General features: G+C 40.6%; 1 protein-coding gene across 1 annotated transcript in view; it reads left to right on the top strand.

Annotated features, from left to right (window-relative positions):
• The window catches only part of ARSJ (arylsulfatase family member J), a 43,946-nt gene extending 33,835 nt beyond the window's left edge, over nucleotides 1–10,111 (top strand). The window contains exon 2 of the mRNA XM_005151497.3: nucleotides 7,573–10,111. Coding sequence (XP_005151554.2) covers nucleotides 7,573–8,968 — 1,396 coding nt within the window. The 3' untranslated portion in view covers nucleotides 8,969–10,111. The remainder of the gene's footprint in view (nucleotides 1–7,572) is intronic.
• The last annotated feature ends 11,972 nt before the right edge of the window (nucleotides 10,112–22,083 follow it).

The following is a 22,083-nucleotide window of genomic DNA, read 5'->3' as shown; positions in this document are numbered from 1 at the left end:
CTGATAGTGGACAGTCTTTGCCTCCCTCAAATGTCTCACCAAACTTAAGCAGTGTTGGTCAGGCTGTGGCACAGCCATTTGCTTCAGCAGAGCTCTCTGAACCCTACAGCCTGTGAAGAACAGCCTGTGTGCTCTGGTAATGAATCTTTTCTCTTTTGTGCAAGGGGTTTTTCTCCTGGAAGTCATGCACGCACCATCCCAAAGAACTGACTGCCTACCTGTAGTACCATTTGCAAATACATGCATCAGTAAAAGTATTGCACATCTAATTCAAACACTACTGGGACCATATTGTAGATATGCAGAATATCTTACCCACAATCTTAAGCAGGTAATAAAACAGGCAGCATAAGCCAATACATGCTTTCTACCCTTAAATTATATTGGAAAAGGGTATGCTCTGTGACAGACCATGCTCTAATGCGGAAGGCGTTTCCTGCCCTCTATAGTGTTGTTTGGATAAAGATCTGAATAAAAAATGGTTAAAATACCAGGACAAAATGCTGCACATATGACTTGGAAGTTCTTTCCATACCCACAGCATCACTCATGTTCATGGCACAAACTTTGATTGCTTACTTTGGTCCTGTTTCAGCCAACTACCTGGCTGAAATCACATTCTTATTTAAACTGCACGTTAAACTGAAGCCTTAGCAGTAACTTTACTTTGGAACCAAGTGTCTGGAACTTAAGGCAGAAAAAAGGCACTTCCTCCCATGCTGCTGCATAGCTGCTATTTCTGAAAGACTAACTTCTATAATATAGACCTGGGGCTCCTTAGGATTTTTTCTAAGACTATATTGCATGAAAACCAAAACTTTCATGTGAACATTTAGAAAACACATGTGGAATACTACACATGAATCATAGAATCATAGAATAGTTAAGGTTGGAAAGGACTTTCAGATCATCTACTTCCAACCCCCTGCCATGGGTAGGGACACCTGACACTAAACCATGTCACCCAAGGCTTCATCCAACCTGGTCTTGAACACTGCCAGGGATGGAGCATTCACTACCCCCTGGGCAACCCATTCCAGTGCCTCAGCACCTTAACAGGAAAGAATTTCTTCCTTAGATCCAATCTAAACCTCTGCTGTTTAAGTTTTAACCCGTTACCCCTTGTCCTATCACTACAGTCCCTAATGAAGGGTCCCTCCCCAGCATCCTTATAGGCCCCCTTCAGATACTGGAAGGCTGCTATGAGGTCTCCACGCAGCCTTCTCTTCTCCAGGATGAACAGCCCCAACTTTCTCAGCCTGTCTTCATATGGGAGGTGCTCCAGTCCCTGATCATCCTCGTGGCCTCCTCTGGACTTGTTCCAACAGTTCCATGTCCTTTTTATGTTGAGGACACCAGAACTGCACACAATGCTCCAAGTGAGGTCTCACGAGAGCAGAGTAGAGGGGCAGGATCACCTCCTTCGTCCATAGACCATCAGTACTGAAGAAATGTGTTTAGCTAACTTGGTCTTATTTAGAAATGAATTAAATTTGCTACCATAACAAGTACTGAGACACCTGCTGCCTGCTTTTGCTCTCATGGAAGCATGGTAAGTGGAAATTAGCAGACTTGTCATCTGAATCTAAGTCAGGAAAAGACTGGAAATAAAAAAGACATGAAAACTTAGAAAATATTTTGCTTATCAGTAAATTTACTCAGTGCAGAATGAGAGAGAAGCACTATAGCTACAGGCTATGGCTGTCTTCATCAGTCTGAAGGGGTGACGACTGCTTTGTAGCACTTCATGTTGGGCTGTGGTAAGCTTATCTGCATCTCATTTAAATCACCTTAGCTCTATCCTATGCCCTAGTGGCTCCTATATCAACCTGTCCCTTTTCCAGCTTCACTCCTTCATTTTAGTTTGTAAAACCTCAGCAGATTCCACATAAAACATTTAAATTTATGGCCAGTATTTCTGATCCAAATAATTTCTTGGTGAGTCTTTCATGTTGGTGTTGGTCTGTGTCTGATCAGGAACTCTCTATCTCTCTGCCATGAGCTTCACCAGCCTGTTCGGAGGGCTAAAAGCAGAAGAGCCTCCAGTCAGCTTCTGCTTGCCTGACAAGCATCTTACAGAGTCCAAATGAACTTTGAGGTAAATGAGAGTGAACATATCTCTTCAGAGTAACAGCTTTTCCAAACACTGAGGGTTTGTGGGCACCATGCTGAAGCCTCAGTACCCTATAAAGAAGTCTTTATTATCTCTGTTTTCCCTTATGGATCATTGAGTCCAGCTTCTAATGATTTGCTGGTGGCAAGTGTGATGTTTGGGATTGTTGGGTTTTTCACCCCACTAACTGGGACCTCTGAGGACTCGAATGTCTAACTGAAAAGTGTCACTGATTTCTATGTTCTTAACTGAAATAGCTGTATTTCAAGCTGTTGTGTTTTACACAGTTTCAGGTAAGGTATCGAAGACTGTTCTTTAGCAGTCCCTTTAGCCTACTTTATTAACTGGTATCCACATGTTCTACTAGATCTATGCTAGTTCCTGAAGTTAGAAACCTCAAACTGTGCATCTTTGTTAATCAAATGTGCCAAAGATTACTGTTATCAATCCATTTCTGTACTTTGGTTTTCTCTCCACATAAGGGGAAACTCTTTAGCTTTACAAAGGACATCAGAAGGGGGAAATTAAACCTCCAAATGTTAATGCATTCCTCAGCTCAGGTCAAATTGACTTTGGTGTACTCATGGTGATTTACATCCACAAAGATTCTGGCATTTGAATGTGTATTTGACTTTTAACAACTTCATGGTCTCTGCACCTTGAGACTGAAAGTGGAATAATGTAACAACCACTGTCTGTTACAACAAAGTGGTGTAACAGTCAACTAGTATTGAACAGCTGGAACAGTTATCACTGATGTTACTATAAAATCTGAACAGCATCCACACTAGTAAAATAGAAATAAAAGGTAAGAAATGTGCAAAGAAGAGACATCCTCATGTAGTGAGCATAAATTAATTTTCAATAGAACTATTAGCTGAACTTTTCACATAACATTTACTTAGTTCCTTGTTCTGTAAGTCCTGTATTTCTAGTAGATATTTCTAGTAGAAACAGCCACAATCTAGAAACTTGGAGAGGTAATGAGTAAGGGAGCATAGTACATGTGTATAAAGTATTCACAAGTCTTGAACCCCTATACTTAGTACAGAATAATACCAGTCTATTACCTTTCTGTAAACACCATCCGTAAGGGTCAAAGTCCAAACTATGACATTAGGCTCTGTGGCCTGTCAGCATTTGCTTATATTTAATTGGTTACTAGTGTTGTAATTATAATGAATTCCAGACTATTCATGCTCATAACTTGCTTTCTGCATTTGGAATTAAATTCAACCAATTCATTCTAAAGTATTAGCTAATGTTGTGGTGGAAGGCGATGAAATCTATAGAATGTATTTCACAGACATTTCACGGCAGTTAGTGGGCTCATGAGTTTATCTTCAAGAGAACTGCCCCAAAATCAGCATCTGCCTCTTATTTCCTTCGTGTTTTGCTTTTTACAGTTTTTTTTTCTCTTTCACAGTCTAAATACAGTTCGAAACAGTAATCTTGAGATACTTTTCCTATTGTTATTAATGCCATGTACTTCCACATAGTCACTGTCTTTCTGCTTATTACTTTGTTTTCCCATGAATGGTCTGCAAGTCCTCTGAAAGCAAAAGACTTTCACTGAAAAAGCAATATTATAGAATCATAGAATAGTTAGGGCTAGAAAGGACCTCAAGATCATCCAGTTCCAACCCCCCTGCCATGGTCCCTCCCCAGCATCCTTATAGGCCCCCTTCAGATACTGGAAGGCTGCTATGAGGTCTCCATGCAGCCTTCTCTTCTCCAGGCTGAACAGCCCCAACTTTCTCAGCCTGTCTTCCATACAGGAGGTGCTCCAGTCCCTGATCATCCTCGTGGCCTCCTCTGGACTTGTTCCTAACAGTTCCATGTCCTTTTTATGTTGAGGACACCAGAACTGCACACAATGCTCCAGGTGAGGTCTCACTAAGAGGCAGAGTAGAGGGGCAGGATCACCTCCTTTGACCTGCTGGTCACGCTGCTTTTGATGCAGCCCAGGACACGGTTGCTTTCTGGGCTGTAAGCACACACTGACGCCTGCTTCATGTTCATTTTCTCATTCAACCAACACCCCCAAGTCCTTCTCTTTGGGCTGCTCTGAATCTCTTCTCTGCCCAACCTGTAGCTGTGTCCTGGGATTGCTCTGACCCAGGTGTAGGACCTTGCACTTGTCATGGTTAAACTTCATGAGGTTGGCATCAGCCCACCTCACAAGTGTGTCAAGGTCCCTCTGGATGGCATTCCTTCCCTCCAGTGTACCAACCAAACCACACAGCTTGGTGTCATCGGCAAACTTGCTGAGGGTGCACTCAATCCCACTGTCCATATCACAAACAAAGATGTTGAACAAGACAGGTCCCAACACCGATCCCTGAGGGACACCACTTGTTACTGGTCTCCAGCCGGACATTGAACTGTTGACCACAACTCTTTGCATGCAGCCATCCAGACAGTTCTTTATCCACCAAGTGCTCCACCTATCAAATTGATGTCTCTCCAATTTAGAGACAAGGATGTCATGTGGGACAGTGTCGAACGCTTTGCACAAGTCCAGGTACATGACATCAACTGCTCCACCCCTGTCCATCAATTCCATAGCCCCATCATAGAAGGCCACCAAATTGGTCAGGCAGGATTTCCCCTAGTAAAGCCATGCTGCTGTCACCAAGCACCTTGTTGTTTTTCTTGTGCCCTAGCATGCCTTCCAGGAGAATCTGCTCCCAGATGTTGCCAGGCACAGAGGTGACACTGACTGGTCTGTAATTCCCTGGGTCATCCATTTTCCCCTTCTTGAACATGGGGGTTATATTTCCCTTTTTCCAGTCATCAGGAACTTCACCAGACTGACATGATTTTTCAGATATGATGGCCAGTGGCTTTGCAGCTTCATTCACCAGCTCCTTCAGGACCTGTGGATGGATTTCATCAGGTCCCATGGACTTGTGTACATTCAAGTTCTTAAGATGGTCTTGAACCAGACCCTCTCCTACAGTGGGCCCAAGATCTAGGTTTTCACAGTCCCTGTGTCCGTCTTCCGATATTGGCACATAATGGATCAATTAGGAATGCATGTGGCACAGCAGAGTGAACAGATCTTGACTGTTTTGCAATAGTGAAGACTATTCTGATAATTACAGGTTGATATTTCTTTGAAACATGTCTCCTGCTCCAATATTTTTACTTAAACTTGGTTATTGCAGATCCCTTTTTACACATCTGAATATCTAGAATCTATTTGTGTACATAGATGTATATTAAGAAGCATAGCTATGCCATAAATAGCATACACCAACACATATGGGAAACACACCAAAGTCTTCTGCAAAAAGACAGGAGCAGGGACTGCTCTGTGTGTGTTGTAACCAGCATATTGAGGGCATTGCTGAAATAAAATGCGTTGTTGTATGCCAGGTATTTTCCTAAAAATATCACCTAAAACTGAGGCTAATTCTTGATGTTTTTTGGTACAGTATTTGTCAGATTAACAGTGTAGGAATTCCATGCTTGTCTAAATAGTCAAAAAGCCCAAGGTGGGGAATCTGCCTGTTTATGAGTTCTTTATGAGAATTAACTTTGTATGAATATCATACTTTGTGTAGGCATTTTCAAGAGGCAAATTTGTTTTGCAATGTGTTGCCAATTCTGTTCCCTTTTCCCCCCAGGTTTAGGTTCTGTGTCAAGGAGAAAGGTGGAAGGATCTCTATTGCAACAGCGTCTCTTTAGATAATGCTGACTTCCAACAAAATTGGCTTATCTGGGGGAGAAACTGTCCATCTGGGATTGGAGCCTATCTCAAGACAGAGGAGTCAGTTAACATTTGGGAAAGCAGAAGCTGTTTACTAAAATAGTGGGGGGGGGGGGACGGGACACACAAGGACTTCTTCACTTGGATCAAATAAGGGGAATTTACTGAAGGAGTTAAACAAAGCAAAGGAAGGAGAAGGGGAAGGAAATTAAATGTCTTGTGAACATAGTTCACTGAGGACTCAAAGATGGAGTGAACCGAAGTATGGGGCACTGCAATAGTGTGGTTTCCTTATTGAAGCTTACCTGTTCTAAAAGACAAGTTTTATACTTGAATCATGGGCAAGATGTGGGTATTTCTGTGTGCATGGTGTTTCTCTTTCAAAAGGCAAGTGTAGATCCAGAAGCCCTGACTTGAGACTATGCTGTAACTACTGCAGTATCTCCTGTGTCATCAACAGTGTGTGATTTTTGGGACAATTAGATGGCAGGGCTCCAGGTACAGAAACAATGCCAGAGAGACAAAGTAAAGCAGCAGTGCTGCAGTATATTTGGTACAGGCCAGCTTAAAGCAGAGGAGTGTGACACCGAAGGCTTGTGCAATAAATGAATTAGACCAGACCTTCTGTTTCTGTGGAAATAAGTTCAAGAATAAAATGTGAGTTACATAATTATTACAGATAGGCAGGCATTAAAGACATCTCTGGTGCCTTCTAACATCTTGGCCAGGATGGCAGACTTGAAGTTATTTATGGGCAGCCAGAGCCTAATGCTTTTCATTTTCCAGATAGCTCAGGAGGCCAGTCAGATTGGCAATACTAGCAGAATGTGTTAGGAAGCCCCAACTCCTACTGCCACAAATGAATAAAAGAAGAGGTTTGGGGGAAGATTCACAGTGTTGGTGGACCTGGCTGTTCTGTTCATGCCTGAGGGTTTAATCTCTTCTCACTCTCAGGGAGAAATCTTCTTTGGTTTACAGTGTGCTGTTACATTTTAATTCTTAATGTCAAACTCATTTAAATGGATTTGTCCTTGATTCTTGATAGGTACTACTGCCCATACTGAATTAACTTTCTAATCATATGGAGGCCATATGTATTCTTTACACATAGACTGTACTGCACTGCAGAATTTATTATCCTGTCCTTTAAATATACTGCTGTTACCTGCTCAAAATCCAGCATATCTATATACTGTAGTTATGTTTACCACTAGCAAATTATGAGGCAGTGGAAAAATTGTATTTATCCACAATGCAATCATTCTTCTTTCTGGGGTTTTTATTATACAGAAGGGATACCATCAAGGTCTATGAGTTTGACTGCTACCTTTAAACTAGTAGTGCTCAAACGATGGTTTCCAGGCAGCATATTGCCTCTGAGATCCTTTGATACTGCTCACAGTTACAAGGAAATTAAAACATGAAAAATGGGACCAGCCCCTAGAGGTGAGTGATGCTGCTTTGTCATGTTGTCTGCTCAGTTCTGTTGCCCACTGGCCAAAGGAGGTGAGAGAACTGTTCTTAAACATGTGTGAAGGAAACAGCTACCAGTCTCCTATTCCAGCCGGTCTAATAGTATGACTTTGTTAGGTTTTTACATACGCACTTCCATATATTTCCAGAGAAAACTGCTGCATGCATAGGAGTATTTTCTGCTAGTTATCCACATGGGTGTCCGTGCATAAGGAGGGTCTGAGCATTCCTCCCCACCACAACCTAATGCCTGTCTCCCCTCTTTCTCTAGGTACCAGATACACACCGGCCTTCAGCACTCCATTATACGGCCAAGCCAGCCCAACTGCTTACCTCTGGATAACATCACACTACCTCAGAAGCTGAAGGAGGTTGGTTATTCAACACACATGGTTGGCAAATGGCACTTGGGATTTTATCGCAGAGAATGCATGCCCACACAGAGAGGATTTGACACCTTCTTCGGCTCCCTGTTAGGCAGTGGCGACTATTACACCCACTTCAAATGTGACAGCCCTGGGATATGTGGCTATGACCTGTATGAGAATGACAATGCAGCTTGGGATCATGACAACGGCATCTACTCCACACAGATGTACACACAGAAAGTACAACAAATCTTAGCTTCTCATAACCCCGGGAAGCCTATATTCCTCTATATTGCTTACCAAGCTGTTCATTCACCTTTGCAGGCACCAGGCAAGTATTTTGAACATTATCGATCGATAAATAACATCAATAGGCGAAGATATGCTGCAATGCTGGCTTGTTTGGATGAAGCCATAAACAATGTAACCCTTGCCTTAAAGCAGTATGGCTACTATGAGAATAGCATTATCATATATTCTTCAGATAATGGTGGGCAGCCAATGGCTGGAGGAAGCAACTGGCCTCTGCGAGGAAGCAAAGGGACCTATTGGGAAGGAGGGATCCGTGCTGTTGGGTTTGTCCATAGTCCCCTTCTGAAAAACAAAGGGTCTGTGTGTAAGGAGCTTGTGCACATCACAGACTGGTTCCCCACTTTGATCACCCTGGCGGAAGGGCAGATCGATGAAGATATCCAGCTGGATGGTTATGATATATGGGAAACCATTAGCGAAGGCAGACGATCTCCACGGGTAGACATCCTGCACAACATTGACCCAATTTACACCAAAGCCAAAAATGGATCCTGGGCAGCTGGGTATGGGATCTGGAACACTGCGATTCAGTCTGCCATCAGAGTGAATCATTGGAAACTACTGACAGGGAATCCAGGATACAGTGACTGGGTACCCCCACAGGCCTTCAGTAACGCAGGCCCCAACCGCTGGCACAACGAACGTGTTTCTTGGTCAGCTGGCAAAACAGTGTGGCTCTTCAACATCACTGCTGATCCCTATGAACGAGTGGATCTCTCCACAAGGTACCCAGATGTAGTGAAGCAGCTGCTGCGGAGGCTTTCACAGTTCAATAAGACGGCGGTTCCCGTTCGATACCCACCGAAGGACCCTCGGAGTAACCCGAAGCTGAATGGAGGAGTCTGGGGTCCGTGGTTTAAAGAGGATGAGAAGAAAAAGAAAGCTGATAAAAGTAAAGGTGGGAATAAGCAAAAGAAGAACAAGAAAAAGACAAATCAGAAAAAAGCACAGTCATTACATTGCCGTTCACGTCTTGCTGGTGGATAGACTCTAAGTCAGCTTAGCCAAACTTCTTGAACTTCAGACAGAATATACTAGAAATGCTAGCTCTGGACTGTGGATGAAGGTTGTCATCTTTTTGTTCTCTGATGCCATCAGCACAGGATATCTCAAAGCTTTGCCTTCAGTGTACGTAAGCATCTACATGACAAACTTTCTCCTCTACGGGATGTATGGTGCTTGCCCATCACTGCTAAATTCTAGATAACAACGGCAGTAATATTTCTGTAAACTAATTTTTGATGGACAAATGGCTGTTTCTTGCCTAAATTAGTTGGAACATTTGGAGAGTATTGAGATGTTAGTGGCAGATGTTCTCAGATTTACAAGATGATTCATAGAGAGAAGGGGGAAACAATGGGTCAGAAAGTGTTAGTCACCACCATGACCTTCTTTGATACAACAGCAAAAACCTGAAGCCACCAGAGTAACTTCTTCGAGGTGCTGGGCAGGAGGCCATGGTCATGATGGGAGGAAAGCTGCTTTGAATTAGACTTTGTCTGTCTTCCATAAATCAGAGATAGTTTTTAAATGTCCTAGATGTGCTAAGCTCCCCGCATTTGTAATAAAACCAGAAGGTTGTTATTCAACACACGTGAAGAGCTAGCACACACCAGATATAATTTATTATAGGCATAGTGAAAAACACATCACCAAAGTGAATGTAATATTTTAACACTTTAAGATAACTATACAGCAATATGTAAAAGACATAATTTATTTTACAGCACAGTACTTATTTCTCCTCCATTAGAACTTTAATTACGGGCTGATGCAAGGTACCCCTTTGGGTGCTAGGGTTGTTTGGGTTTTTTCCTTTGATTTTTAAGTTTATTTCCACTCTGTTATTCAGAGATTTTATTTAACAGATCCATATCCTCAGAGTACTGTAAAAGAAAATACTGTATACACTGCTAGGATGAGAAAGGTGAATGATTCAGGTGCATCATTTCATTGTGTATTTGCCTCCAATTATTTTGAATGTAACAAAGTGATTATTTAATTTAGTAGTCACATGGATATTGTTCAGTTTCTGTACAGAAGCTAGGCCATCTTCATGTCTGGGGGGAAAGTCTACTTTAAACCTTTTATTTATGTATCTATTAAAATGGTTTATTTTTATGGCATTCATAAAAGTAACCTGCCTCTTTTTTTTTGCATCAAATACAGCAATTCTGGTTTTATTTTAATTACTCATATTTAAAAAAAATTAAAACTCAGCTTTTTATTACTATTATTTTTGGTTCAGGGATGATATTTTATACCATTTCTGAAACAGAATTTCTTCTTCTGATGCGTACATCATTTGAGACACAGTTGAAACTTTGCCCTTTTCCAAGGAGTCTGCACGGATGATTAATGGCTGCACTGACTGCATATTCTTGGTGATCTGTGGTAATTGATACAATGCATACACACATATAAGTTTCAAGATAAATTATGTTAAGTAAAATTGATGATTCATTTGTTCAACAGCTATAACATTTTGGTAAAATTTAAAGCTTTTCAACTACCTCTCACTTGACTCAGAAGTCACATTTATATAAATGGATTAGAGTTGGAAAATGAAACATCCGGAAAATCAGGACACGCTAAAATATGAATCATGTCAAATGCTCCAACATTGCATGACCTTTTTGAAAGAGAAACTAACTGCAGCCGTATACTGCCAAACCCTAGTAATTTGCATATTTTCAGCTCTGAAACAGAATAAAGCTGTTATTAACAAAACCTTACAAATAACACTAGTCGTATGTTAGAATTACATTTGTAGTGAATATACTGGAGAGAGCATAGAAATGGAATCTTGGAAGTTACCTATTAATAGTAATTATAAAAAGATGAGGTGTATCTGTATAAGTGTTTAATATTCACTGTAATTTTTCATATGGTATGGTCCTGAGGAGGAGTAATTAACTTTCTTAGAAATCTGTCTAGCTTTAAGATTCAGACTATTCAATGAGTCATCAGGAACTCAAATGTTCTCTGATTTGTCACTTTTCTTGTTTTGTTTAAATGTACCATTGATGTCCTTAAAAATAACTATACTCCAAAATGTGATATACACAATTCATGTGTTTGAGAAAATACATGTCTGGTTTGTCTTGGAGGAAAAGTGAGACTTTTTAAGTTAGCCTGGATCAGCTAACTGGGACAAAGATAGAAATGTATGAGTTCGTGTGATGTACCTTTCTAGTTTAGGAAAGAATCTACATTTCCTTACTAAGCATTAGGAAAGAAATGAAGGAAGTAAGAACTGGTTTTGAAACATTATACTGTCTAGTTTACAACTTAATATATAAATCATTGTATTTGTGTTAAAAATACATCTGTGTTTCACACTGAGCATTCATTTTCCATTTCAGCATTAGAAAGAATTCTGACTTCCCAAGGTCATTATAAAAAAAGCCAAAATCAGAAGTGTAAGAAGAACTAAGATGTTTTAATTTATTTTGGCATAGTAGAAACAAGATGCTGTGATAAAGTATTACCCTCATAAGAGTCAATGATCACCCTTTCCCATGAAAGCTTTATGGTTGCTTTGGCTTTTATTGGACAGAAGCAACCAGACAGCGTCATTCTCTGACAACATCTTATTCCATAATAACTTGTATCTGTCCCCTCTCTGGAGAGATGGGAGTCCTTGAAAGCTATTGGTTCAGAGCAGAACAGCAGATCAGTTCCAGCATCCTGTATATTAAATAAATGCACCACAAGTGTGTTTGCAGAGTACACAATGGGAGTAAGGTTTGTAAGGCTGCAGTGGCTGATTCCCTCGAAATTGATATTTGATCTGGTACAGGAAAAAGGTTGGATTTAGAGAGGGTTAGAAATAGTTATCATTTGGAAGCCTTTACGAATGCTTTGCTGAAAACAAAACCCTGATGATTTTGATGATCCTTATGTGAAAGAAACACGTTGCAATTTTCCTGTCTACCCTCAGGCAAAGCTTTTTCAGTCCAGCAACACAAAGGTCTCTAGATGTTGGTAATACCATGTTGTGAGGAGTTCACACACTCACATCCGGATTTCACAGGTTAGTTTTGTCTCAGGATATGTTACATGCCTGGTCTCAGGGAAGGTAAGAGAGGTAAGCACAGCAAACAGTTCAAAACCAGCTACCAGACATACTGAAACCACAGCCCTGTACTATGAAGGAGAACCAACTGTCCTCCTAATCGCTGGGCAGATATAGCAAGGGAGTTAGCACTTTACTCAGGCATATGTATGTGTGCAAAGTCATGCTTGAATACCAATTGATATTTGGTGTACGTCAGTAACTTGTCTCTCTATCCATGTGGGGGGAGAGAGAGCAAGTGGGGATTTACTTACTATTTTAAGTTGTCTCAAGCCTTCTATTACTCTGCATGCTATATGGGTACTAGAAAAAGGCAGGTCTGATTGTAACTCTGATCTGGTCTTGGTGACATGTATGCCTTTGGGAGGACCAGCCTGAGGAGGTTTATCTTCTTTTTCCATGTATCATTGATAGCTGTGATCCTGGATCATCATTTGTACCTCAAGGCAGCCTGAAGAGTGAGAAGGATAACTGCAGGGAAGAGAGGAAGAAAGAAATAAAAGGGGAAAACCAGAAGCAAGAATGTTTTGCCTTGTGATCTGTGGTCCCTGAACATAGAATTGCTTTTTAAAATCGTGTAAGTGTGGAAAAATGTTATCATGTTAACTTCTGATTACTGTTGTTGTGGTGCTGCTGTAAAAGTATAAAGTTGGAGAGAAAACACTATCCTTGCTACAGATAAAGACCAGTGGAAGGATGTGCCAAGGATGGTAAGTAAATCTAAAATGACAGTCTGTGTGTGGGTCATGATGACACCAAGCTGTGTGGTTTGGTTGTTACACTGGAGGGAAGGAATGCCATCCAGAGGGACCTTGACACACTTGTGAGGTGGGCTGATGCCAACCTCGTGAAGTTTAACCATGACAAGTGCAAGGTCCTACACCTGGGTCAGAGCAATCCCAGGCACAGCTACACGTTGGGCAGATAAGAGATTCAGAGCAGCCCAAAGAGAAGGACTTGGGGGTGTTGGTCAATGAGAAAATGAACATGAGCCAGCTTCAGTGTGTGCTCACAGCCCAGAAACCAACCGTATCCTGGGCTGCATCAAAAGCAGCGTGACCAGCAGGTCAAAGGAGGTGATCCTGCCCCTCTACTCTGCTCTTGTGAGACCTCACCTGGAGCATTGTGTGCAGTTCTGGTGTCCTCAACATAAAAAGGACATGGAACTGTTGGAACAAGTCCAGAGGAGGCCACGAGGATGATCAGGGACTGGAGCACCTCCTGTATGAAGACAGGCTGAGAAAGTTGGGGCTGTTCAGCCTGGAGAAGAGAAGGCTGCATGGAGACCTCATAGCAGCCTTCCAGTATCTGAAGGGGGCCTACAGGGATGCTGGGGAGGGACTATTCATCAGGGACTGTAGTGATAGGACAAGGGGTAACGGGTTGAAACTTGAACAGCAGAGGTTTAGATTGGATCTAAGGAAGAAATTCTTTACTGTGAGGGTGGTGAGGTACTGGAATGGGTTGCTCAGGATGGTTGTGAATGCTCCATCCCTGGCAGTGTTCAAGGCCAGGTTGGATGAAGCCTTGGGTGACATGGTTTAGTGTGAGGTGTCCCTGCCTATGGCAGGGGGATTGGAACTAGATGATCTTAAGGTTCTTTCCAACCCTAACTATTCTATGATTCTATGAATTCCTCCCAGTGGCATTCAGTACAAATGTGGGTGCTGGATCAGGTTCTACTTAAAAAGTTGTTCAGAAGATCTCTGAAGAAAAAAAAAAGGAAGAAAGTGACATATGGGTTGTTTTACAGGATTCCCCTCTTTCCCCTTCCTTCCCCCCCCTCCCAATATAGAGATATACGAACAAAGGATTGTACCTTTTCTGGCTGTTGTTTTGCATTGTACACCAGTCCTGGGAAGGAAAAATACTTGGTAGTTTTGAGTATGTAACATTTGTAGACTAACTACAGGTTCCTTTTGTCATCTTGTTTTAAATCCAGTGAACACTCATTGTCAATCTGCAAGCAAAGCAATTAAAATCTAGTTTACTTCATAATACACATACTATAAATTATGTTTTGTTCAGAGAAAACTGCTGGGATATATAATATACCCATATACCTGCTGACTATTGGCTTAATGAATGTTATTGTCAGGAATCTAGATCTTTTTGTTTGTTTGATTGTTTCCCAGAGCAGGCAGAGAATGCACAGAGGGAAAAAAGAGTGTAAGATTCAATGTAGCATTTCTATAACACAAGCTTCACTTCAGCATCCCATTCCTCTTCATTCTCAATAACATACTTAAATCCATCTTTGTGGGACCCATGTCAAAGTCTTGATGAAGTAGAGGGGGGTTGTAAAAGGCAGACCAGTGAGTGTGAAGAAACAAAAGTATTCTCTTTCCCTGAAAAATAATTGTTTTCACCCCTGCCAAGCAGGTTAGTAATAATAGATAGAAATACAGTTAACAGCATGAAAGAAAATCTAATTAAGTGTCTGGATTGGAGTTAGAGCTGCAACAAAGGTATATTCCACGATGTGGTTAGAAGTCATTTTGTGAATCCGGTTCATTTCAGTTACAGTCAGGGTAATGCTGCTAAAGTTTACCTTGTGACTGAAGTAATAAAACTGGTTCATTAGTGTTGTTGTGAATTTCCATAACGAGTGGAGAACAGGGTCCTGAAATGTCAGACCAGTGTAGCCTGAAAAATGTATTTTAAATTCCTTATAAACATCAGACTCTCAGTAAAAGTCAAGTATTTAATCATCTAAAATCAGTGCAGGCTGTGATGTTTGCTGTCATGCCTTAGATTTGCTTAAAAAGATCATTTTGGAGAATCATTTTGCCAAGGGCATGTTTATTCTTCCTTTAAATGTGGCTTTGCTTCAAGATTAGCAGCCCAGAACCACATACGGGAGAAAATAAAGAGGGCTCTAGAAGTACTAATGGTTCTTCATTATAAGAATATAGAGCACAGATTGGGAAAGGATGTCACTGTTGTCAGAATCCAGTATATCTGGAGAGATGGCCCTGGGAGAAAATGGAGTGTACCCAGCTGTGACTGGGATTGTACAGGGAATGGGGGAATTGCAAGTTGGTTAAAAGGAACATTTTGGGAGAGTGAACTGAATGTCATTAAAGAAATACTTCAGCTACCATCATCTTAGCAAAAACAAAACTAAACTAAATGAAACAAACAAACAACAAAAAGCCCAAAAAAGCCCCAAAACCACAAAAAACCCACACAAACCCCCCCAAAAAAACTCAAACCAAAACAAAAAAAACCCCCATCAAACGAAGCCAAAACAGGCAAACAAACAAAAACATTAACAAAGATTTGAATATTGGCGAAACTTTAAAGCTAAGAGGGTTACTAGTAAAGTCTTACCTTTGGGCAACCCTTTTAGCTCTTTCTCTGACAGCATACCTTTCTTACAGTGATTGGTTCCAGTTTTGTTTGGGCCTTCATTAGCAGATTTCATTACATCACTCTAGATGAAGTGAATATAGTTAGTGCTGATAGAGTATATTGGAGGTTTTTGGTCAGTGTCATTCATCATTACCAAATTGTTCAGGCTCTCAAGCAATTGCTAAGCAATTTCTTAGCAACACCTATTTCTAATACACTTAAACAATCGATCTGTTATTACTATGTAACTATGGAGGATTCGGAAATGAAGCATCTCCATTCTGCTTGGGCAACAGAAGAAAGCATCTGCAGTTAACAAACATTAACCTCCACAAAGAATTTGCAGAGGTGCCAGTGAGCAACTCACAGCCTCTGAGATCTTTAATGCCACTTGATTCTGTCCCCTTCTCTTTGAAAGGAAGAAGGCTAAATGATTCATTTTGCTTTTGACATCATATGTGAAAGTCTGCTTAGCAGCATCCCTGCACAGAATGGCAACACAAGAAGGACAAGAAGTGCCTGGTGTGCGTCAAGAGGAACGCTTCCTGCTGCTTCCATCCCACTGCTCCCCTCAGCCTCCCACAGCCCCAGCTACAAGTCATTAACAGGGAAAGTCATTAAACCTTTATCATGTGAGTATCCCCAGATAACAAGCAAGTTGAGATGAAAAAGTGTCCTTCCTGGTTCCTGCCATTACTTTCCATGCACTGACTTGTGGGATCATTATATTAAAATCAGTGGAAGATTTTCTCTACTACAGATTCAGCATGCTGAGATCTCACTGACATCTGTTTTCTTCTCATCCATGCCAGCAAAGAGCAGCATGAGGGCTTGTACTAGAAAAAAGTCCTTGAAATCCAGCTAAAATCATGTCTTTCTTATATTAGTCATGGTAGTTCCTCAGAGATACAAAGGAAATAATTTAATATAAAGTGATCGTAAATTCAGCTAAATTCATAACTGTTCTCATTGTCCTGTTTGCTTATACAGTAGACTTGTTAAATATACAGTCTCTTGCTAAAGGCAAGCTTACCAGGTTGCCATTTCCTATACTTTAATTTCTATTCCGTTACCCAAACCTAGTAAATTCTGTTTAACTAGAAGGTAACCGTTACCTGATCAAACATAAAGAACAGCATCCAGTTATGATTCAAAGCAGAAAAATATGAAGAATCTATTACTTCCCATTGTAAATTTCATTCAATGGTTAATATCTGAGTTAAAAGTATCCATGCCTTCTTTCTAAGTTGATTTCTTGTGCAGCTACAGATTCCAGCCTTATACTATCTTTATTTGGAATACTAACAGTCATTTGGCACCTGGTGTTTTTCTTTTCTGATTGTACATCTGTATTCCAATGTTAAATCTTTTTCAGAAGCTGAACAGATTGTGTCCTTAGAGTCTTACCATTATATAGCACTTTCTCCATTCCTGAAGAGGAGCTGAAGCTGTTTTGCACACCTTCTCCAGTGGACATCAAAAGTAAATACAGTGTTTTAGTATTAGTTTCACTCAAGCTATTTAGAGGAAGAAATACCACCTCCTGAGAGGAAAGGAGTACTCCTCTGCCTCTAATGAACTGCATGTGCTTTGTGCCCCTCAAATTGATTTAAGGTTCCTCAGCACATGAACCATTCCACTGGAACACTTTCATTCCTGCTTACACATATTCTGTGCATCAGTCTATAGGTGATTTCAGAAAAGCATGGTTTGATGAAGAGGCCAAATGTCTATGATTCCATTCATTTTTCAGGTAAATTGCATCACTTTGCAGTTGCCCTCTCCTTGTACACCATTTGTGTCACCTGAAAATCTTGTCTGCAGTCATTTTGCATGGACTGGAACCAACACTGCTTCCCATTACAGCACCTCCTGTTAATGATGACTTCTCATTGACAGCCATATTGAAGGCCTCTCAGGTAGCTGTTGCTAATGCAATTTGGTGTATATTGTCAGAGTTGTTTTAGCCTGTTGATTGTTTGTTCCAAATAGCAAAACAGTTTGGCATCCAGGAGTCCTGAAAGCATAAATCTCATGTGATTTGTGATGGTCAAACTCTGCCCTTGCAGGCTACACTGAGCCTAGAGCATCCCCTGCTGCTTCAGTCTCGGGATGGCACTGACATCCTACAGGCAGGGAACTGACTGTAGTTTGTGTTTGTTGTTTCATGTGAGGCAATCTTTACTCCTGAAGTGTTATTTATTATTCTACAGGGGAAAAGAATAAAGTTTGAAATTATCCTGGAAAAGTATTTTATGTTTTCTCACAGCAATGAAATTTTGTTGCAACTTCTGCAGCCATTTTCTGTGCAAAATAGATGATGAAATTATATAAAATAAAGAGGATATAGAATAAGCTGTCTAATTATAATTTATAACCCAAATATCCTAACAGCAGCCATGCCTATAATGTTTAATTCAGGAAAAATACTAATATACTTCTCTAAGGAGTAAATTCTCAAGAGTCACTTTTTCACATGTCATTATTCCAAAGGGTAGGCACCGTTTAACTCACGCTTACTTAAATGGGATATATTGTATTTCCTCAGATACAGCCTTCAGGGTAGCATGTGTAACTGAACTGTTTCAGCAGTCCCATTTTCCCAGCAGAACATGTTGAAGATCATGCAGGTCAGTAATCAGTACTATGAAACAGCTATTCCATTCCCACTGCTGTGGGAAAATCCTCATTCTGATTTTCCTTGTTCTGGATCTGACATGCAGATTTATCACTGCTGGATGCTGTCATCTCACTGAAACACTGCTGTGATGTGTTTATCACAGTTATTTCTTCCACTGTTATCCTTCACTGTGCATGCTCTTGGTTTGGGGCAGTTCCTGTACATTTACTAATTCTACCCTCACAGTGCAGGACATTATTTCTGTCTCTGTTTTACCTTAAATAAGGTATAGGTTGTTCCAAGGTGACGGAGGAAGTCAACGGCAAGGGCTGGCAAAAGCCTGGATGTCCTGAATGGGCGTCTGATGCTTAAACCATAAGGCCATCATTCCTCAAACACTTCATCAGGTGGCCTTTCCTGTTTAAGTTAATGTGCAGTAGTACCACAGCAGTCTCTCAGTTGCCTGGTTTAGCTGCTCTGGAAGGAGTTGGGAGTCAAAGAGCGATTTTAGACATTCTCACCTTCCTCTCAATAGACCACAAAAGTAGAGTTGAACTGCAAGGGCATCAGTACAGCTGGAAAACTGCAACAGCTTCAATAATGACAATAAGGCAGGTCTGAGAGTTTGTAGTTACTGTCATTTACAGATCCAGGTGAGATACTTACTGTCTGAAGTGGTCAGTTTAGGAATTACTAAGGTAGATGTGACAGCAGTAGCCAAAATTGCTGCTTGTTTATTACAGGGAGGGTAGAAGGAAGAAAAGCAACATAGCTATAATGTTACCATATATAACATATATATGTTTTCCCAGAGGAAAAGACATGTCAGTGAATCCCTTCTGCATTGTCTCCTAAGACAGAAGACTTCCCAAGGTGTGAAAGCATGTTTCTAGTGCTGTCATTGAGATTTATCCATTTAATACTGTAACTGTGTCATATTATGGTTTCTTAGTTTGAGTAAAGGAAATAAAAGCTTAGTTTTGATTGTCCATCAAACTTACTGCATTTATCCAAAACTGCTTCCACCACAACAATAAGTGATATTTTAGGTATCTCTTGTTCAATATAGTCATGTTAGATTTCTCCTGATGTGCTCATTTTCAATCTCTCATTCCTTTCCATCATTTTACAAGCCTTGTTTGACTTTCTCTTCACTTGTAATTTGAATTTATTTCCATTAAAAGAAGCAATGCTGTTCATAATTCTGGATCTGCCCTGGTCCTGTCAGTGTGTTAACTTTTAAGCAATGCAGATATTTCCTGATCCTTAGTCCTCAATACGCAGGCTGTCCTGTGCAACTAGATGGAAGATTAACCTGATGCTTTTGTTAGCTAGTTGAAGTGCAGGCTTTTACTAAATGATCCAGAATGCCTTTGCCTGACCATCTGTTTCAAACAGAAATGAATATTTGGCTTTACTTATAAATCTCTTATGAATATTAGTTTTCTTTTCTGCCCTTTTGCAGATTGCCTGAAATCTCCCTGTATCACACAGAAGGTGGGTGGGATTACCAGAGTAGCTGAGAGTATGATTTCATTTTTCTCTATTAGCCTTCCTGTCAATGATTTTAAATCTGTATGTGCACTTGGTGCAAGTTGAAGCAAAAACCTGTGTTACCAAGCTGTGTTACAGATTTGCTGCAAGATATCATATTATGAAGCAGTCTAAGTACAAACACGTTAAACTATATGGAAAATCCATCCCAATCTTAATGAATTGTTCCAATGCTGAATTACCCAGATCATTAGAAGTGTGCACCCTCTTTCTGATCATTTTGTCTAATTTCATGGTCCAGCCTTCAGATCATACCACAATTCTTTATGTATTTCCCTTGAAGGTGTGCATAGATTGAGCCCAAACACAAAAACAGACCTACTTCAGGTGCTGTTCTCCAGCAAGAATTACTCATCTCAGTAAGGCTTTCTCATTAAAGTGCTTTGTAGATTAATTTTTGTTTCCAAAAGAAAGGGTGAAGTAATTCTTTTTATTTTAAATTAAATGGGAATTAGGAAGAGGAGTTCTGGGCTGTACATCAGAGGCGTCCTTGCTATTGGTAAGATCTTCCCTGGAGGTCTCAGCTTTCATCTTGTAAGGAATGAGAAAAGGAGCTCTCCATTCCCTTCCTCTCATAGAGTGGCATCCTTTTCATTCATGTTGTCAGCAAAACCTTCTCCATTTGGTTTCTTCCAGCTGGCTTGACTAACATGCCCTGCACATCCAGCACATACTTTTCTCCCTGCCTACTCAGTCTGAAGTTAGCACTGTCCTAACTTGCATCTTCTGTGGTGCAGGGCAGCAACTCCATCTTATGACTGAGAATGAAAAGAAAAACAAACCAAGTTATGCTTTTTTGGCACATTTTCCAGCTCCAGTAGAGAACTTGGCCCCTAGGCAGTAAGAAGACTTGAGCAAGCAGAGGAATCTTTCCTGCCAAGCTGTGTTCCCGAGCAGAGGCCAACTTGTAGCAGCAGAGTGTGGAGATGAGTCAGTGAAAAATGGACTTGGGTAAACACTGAACTGATGTTACAGAAAATTCTGTCTCTCCAGAGAGAGATGCATTTATTTCTTCATCCAAGAACCACTGAGACAAGGAGGTATTTCCTAGCTGTAATCCTAGGGTATGTGCTCGTCTCCTCCTAACTTTTACCTCTTTAAATTGCAGTTCTCACCCCTGATCCTCATCAGCTCCTGGTGCATGTTACCACAATGCAGGCCTGCACATAGCACTGTATATGAACATGAAAAAGAGTTCAGCTCATTCTCTTCAAAGGGTTTCAAATTTAGAAGGGTACCAGATTGCCTGCTCATCTTCTTGATGGTGTTTCCTTTCCAGAATGACCAGAGTCACTTTTATCAAAATGTACTTTACTGAAATGGTTTCATCAAATTCTTGAGTTAAAAGAAGTATTAAAAAAAAGATAAAAATAAATAAAAATAAGAGGTATTTCTTGTTTCATATAGCTAGCTTTCACTCTATAGGAGCTGATCCAGGCAAGGCATACATAGGGTTGTTGCATTAAATAAAGGCCTTTCATTTTTAAGAGAGACATTTATCCAATCTACCCTTGTGGTCAGTTAGACTGTACTTGTTAGCTCCATTCTAAAAGTACATTTTTACCAGAATAATGTGATGTGATTTTGCACAAGTGTGATGAAACCAGTGTAACATCTCCATGATCCCTTCTACAGTGGTATAACATTGTTTTATACTAACATTGCAATAGGGTGGGGGTTTTTTACCCTTTCCACACAAATATATATACCTGTGTGGGCTTCTTCTGGGGCACAGACATCCTCTTTGCTCTCACAGGGCAAATTATCTTATTTACACTGTACTTGGTAGAAGGCAGAGAATCCTTCGAAATCCCTTTGAAAGTGCTCGACCATCACAACCCTTCTCTATTCCCTTTGAATTGTGTCAGTCTGCCCACCACCATTAAATCAGTCTGTAATGGGGTTTTTTCTGTATGATTTCACTCCACTAAGTGCTTGTACAGAAAGTATCCAAACTAAACATTTCATACAGCTTTTAAAGGAGTCCTGAGAAGGTTTAGCTGTTACTTTATAGAATGACTGAGGCAAATACCTTCACAGTTCTCTCCCCATCCTATTCTGTACTATATTCAGTGGGTGCAAACAATGCAGTTTGATTCATTCTCATTCCTCCCAAGACGTGTTCTTCCCTGAAAAGTACAATATTTCATTTCATATTCTCCACGAATACTGTGGCTTTGACTTTCTCCTTTGTTTCTGATAGAAAAGTTTAGCAGCAGCTCCTGTAACAAATAGGCATGTGAGGAACATGAGAGAAAAGCTGATGCTGTATCTGGAATGAACTCTCTGCACCTTTCTGAGAATAATATATTAGCTTTTGGCAAAAGGAAATATGCTCTGGGAATTTTTCAGCTGGACCTTGAAGTTTCTGGGCTATGAAATGCAGAATAGGATTAGAGAAGCAAGAGATGGGTGTTCTCTTCATCTCTCTGCAAGCAAAGGCAGTGGCTTTACACACTCAGCCTCTGATAAAAGTACATCCGTGACTGCACAGAT

The sequence above is a fragment of the Melopsittacus undulatus genome, chromosome 7 (assembly GCF_012275295.1).
Source record: "Melopsittacus undulatus isolate bMelUnd1 chromosome 7, bMelUnd1.mat.Z, whole genome shotgun sequence".
Lineage (NCBI taxonomy): Eukaryota > Metazoa > Chordata > Aves > Psittaciformes > Psittaculidae > Melopsittacus > Melopsittacus undulatus.
The sequence above is the reverse complement of the archived record's forward strand: the minus strand, read 5'-3'. Positions and strand labels throughout refer to the sequence as shown.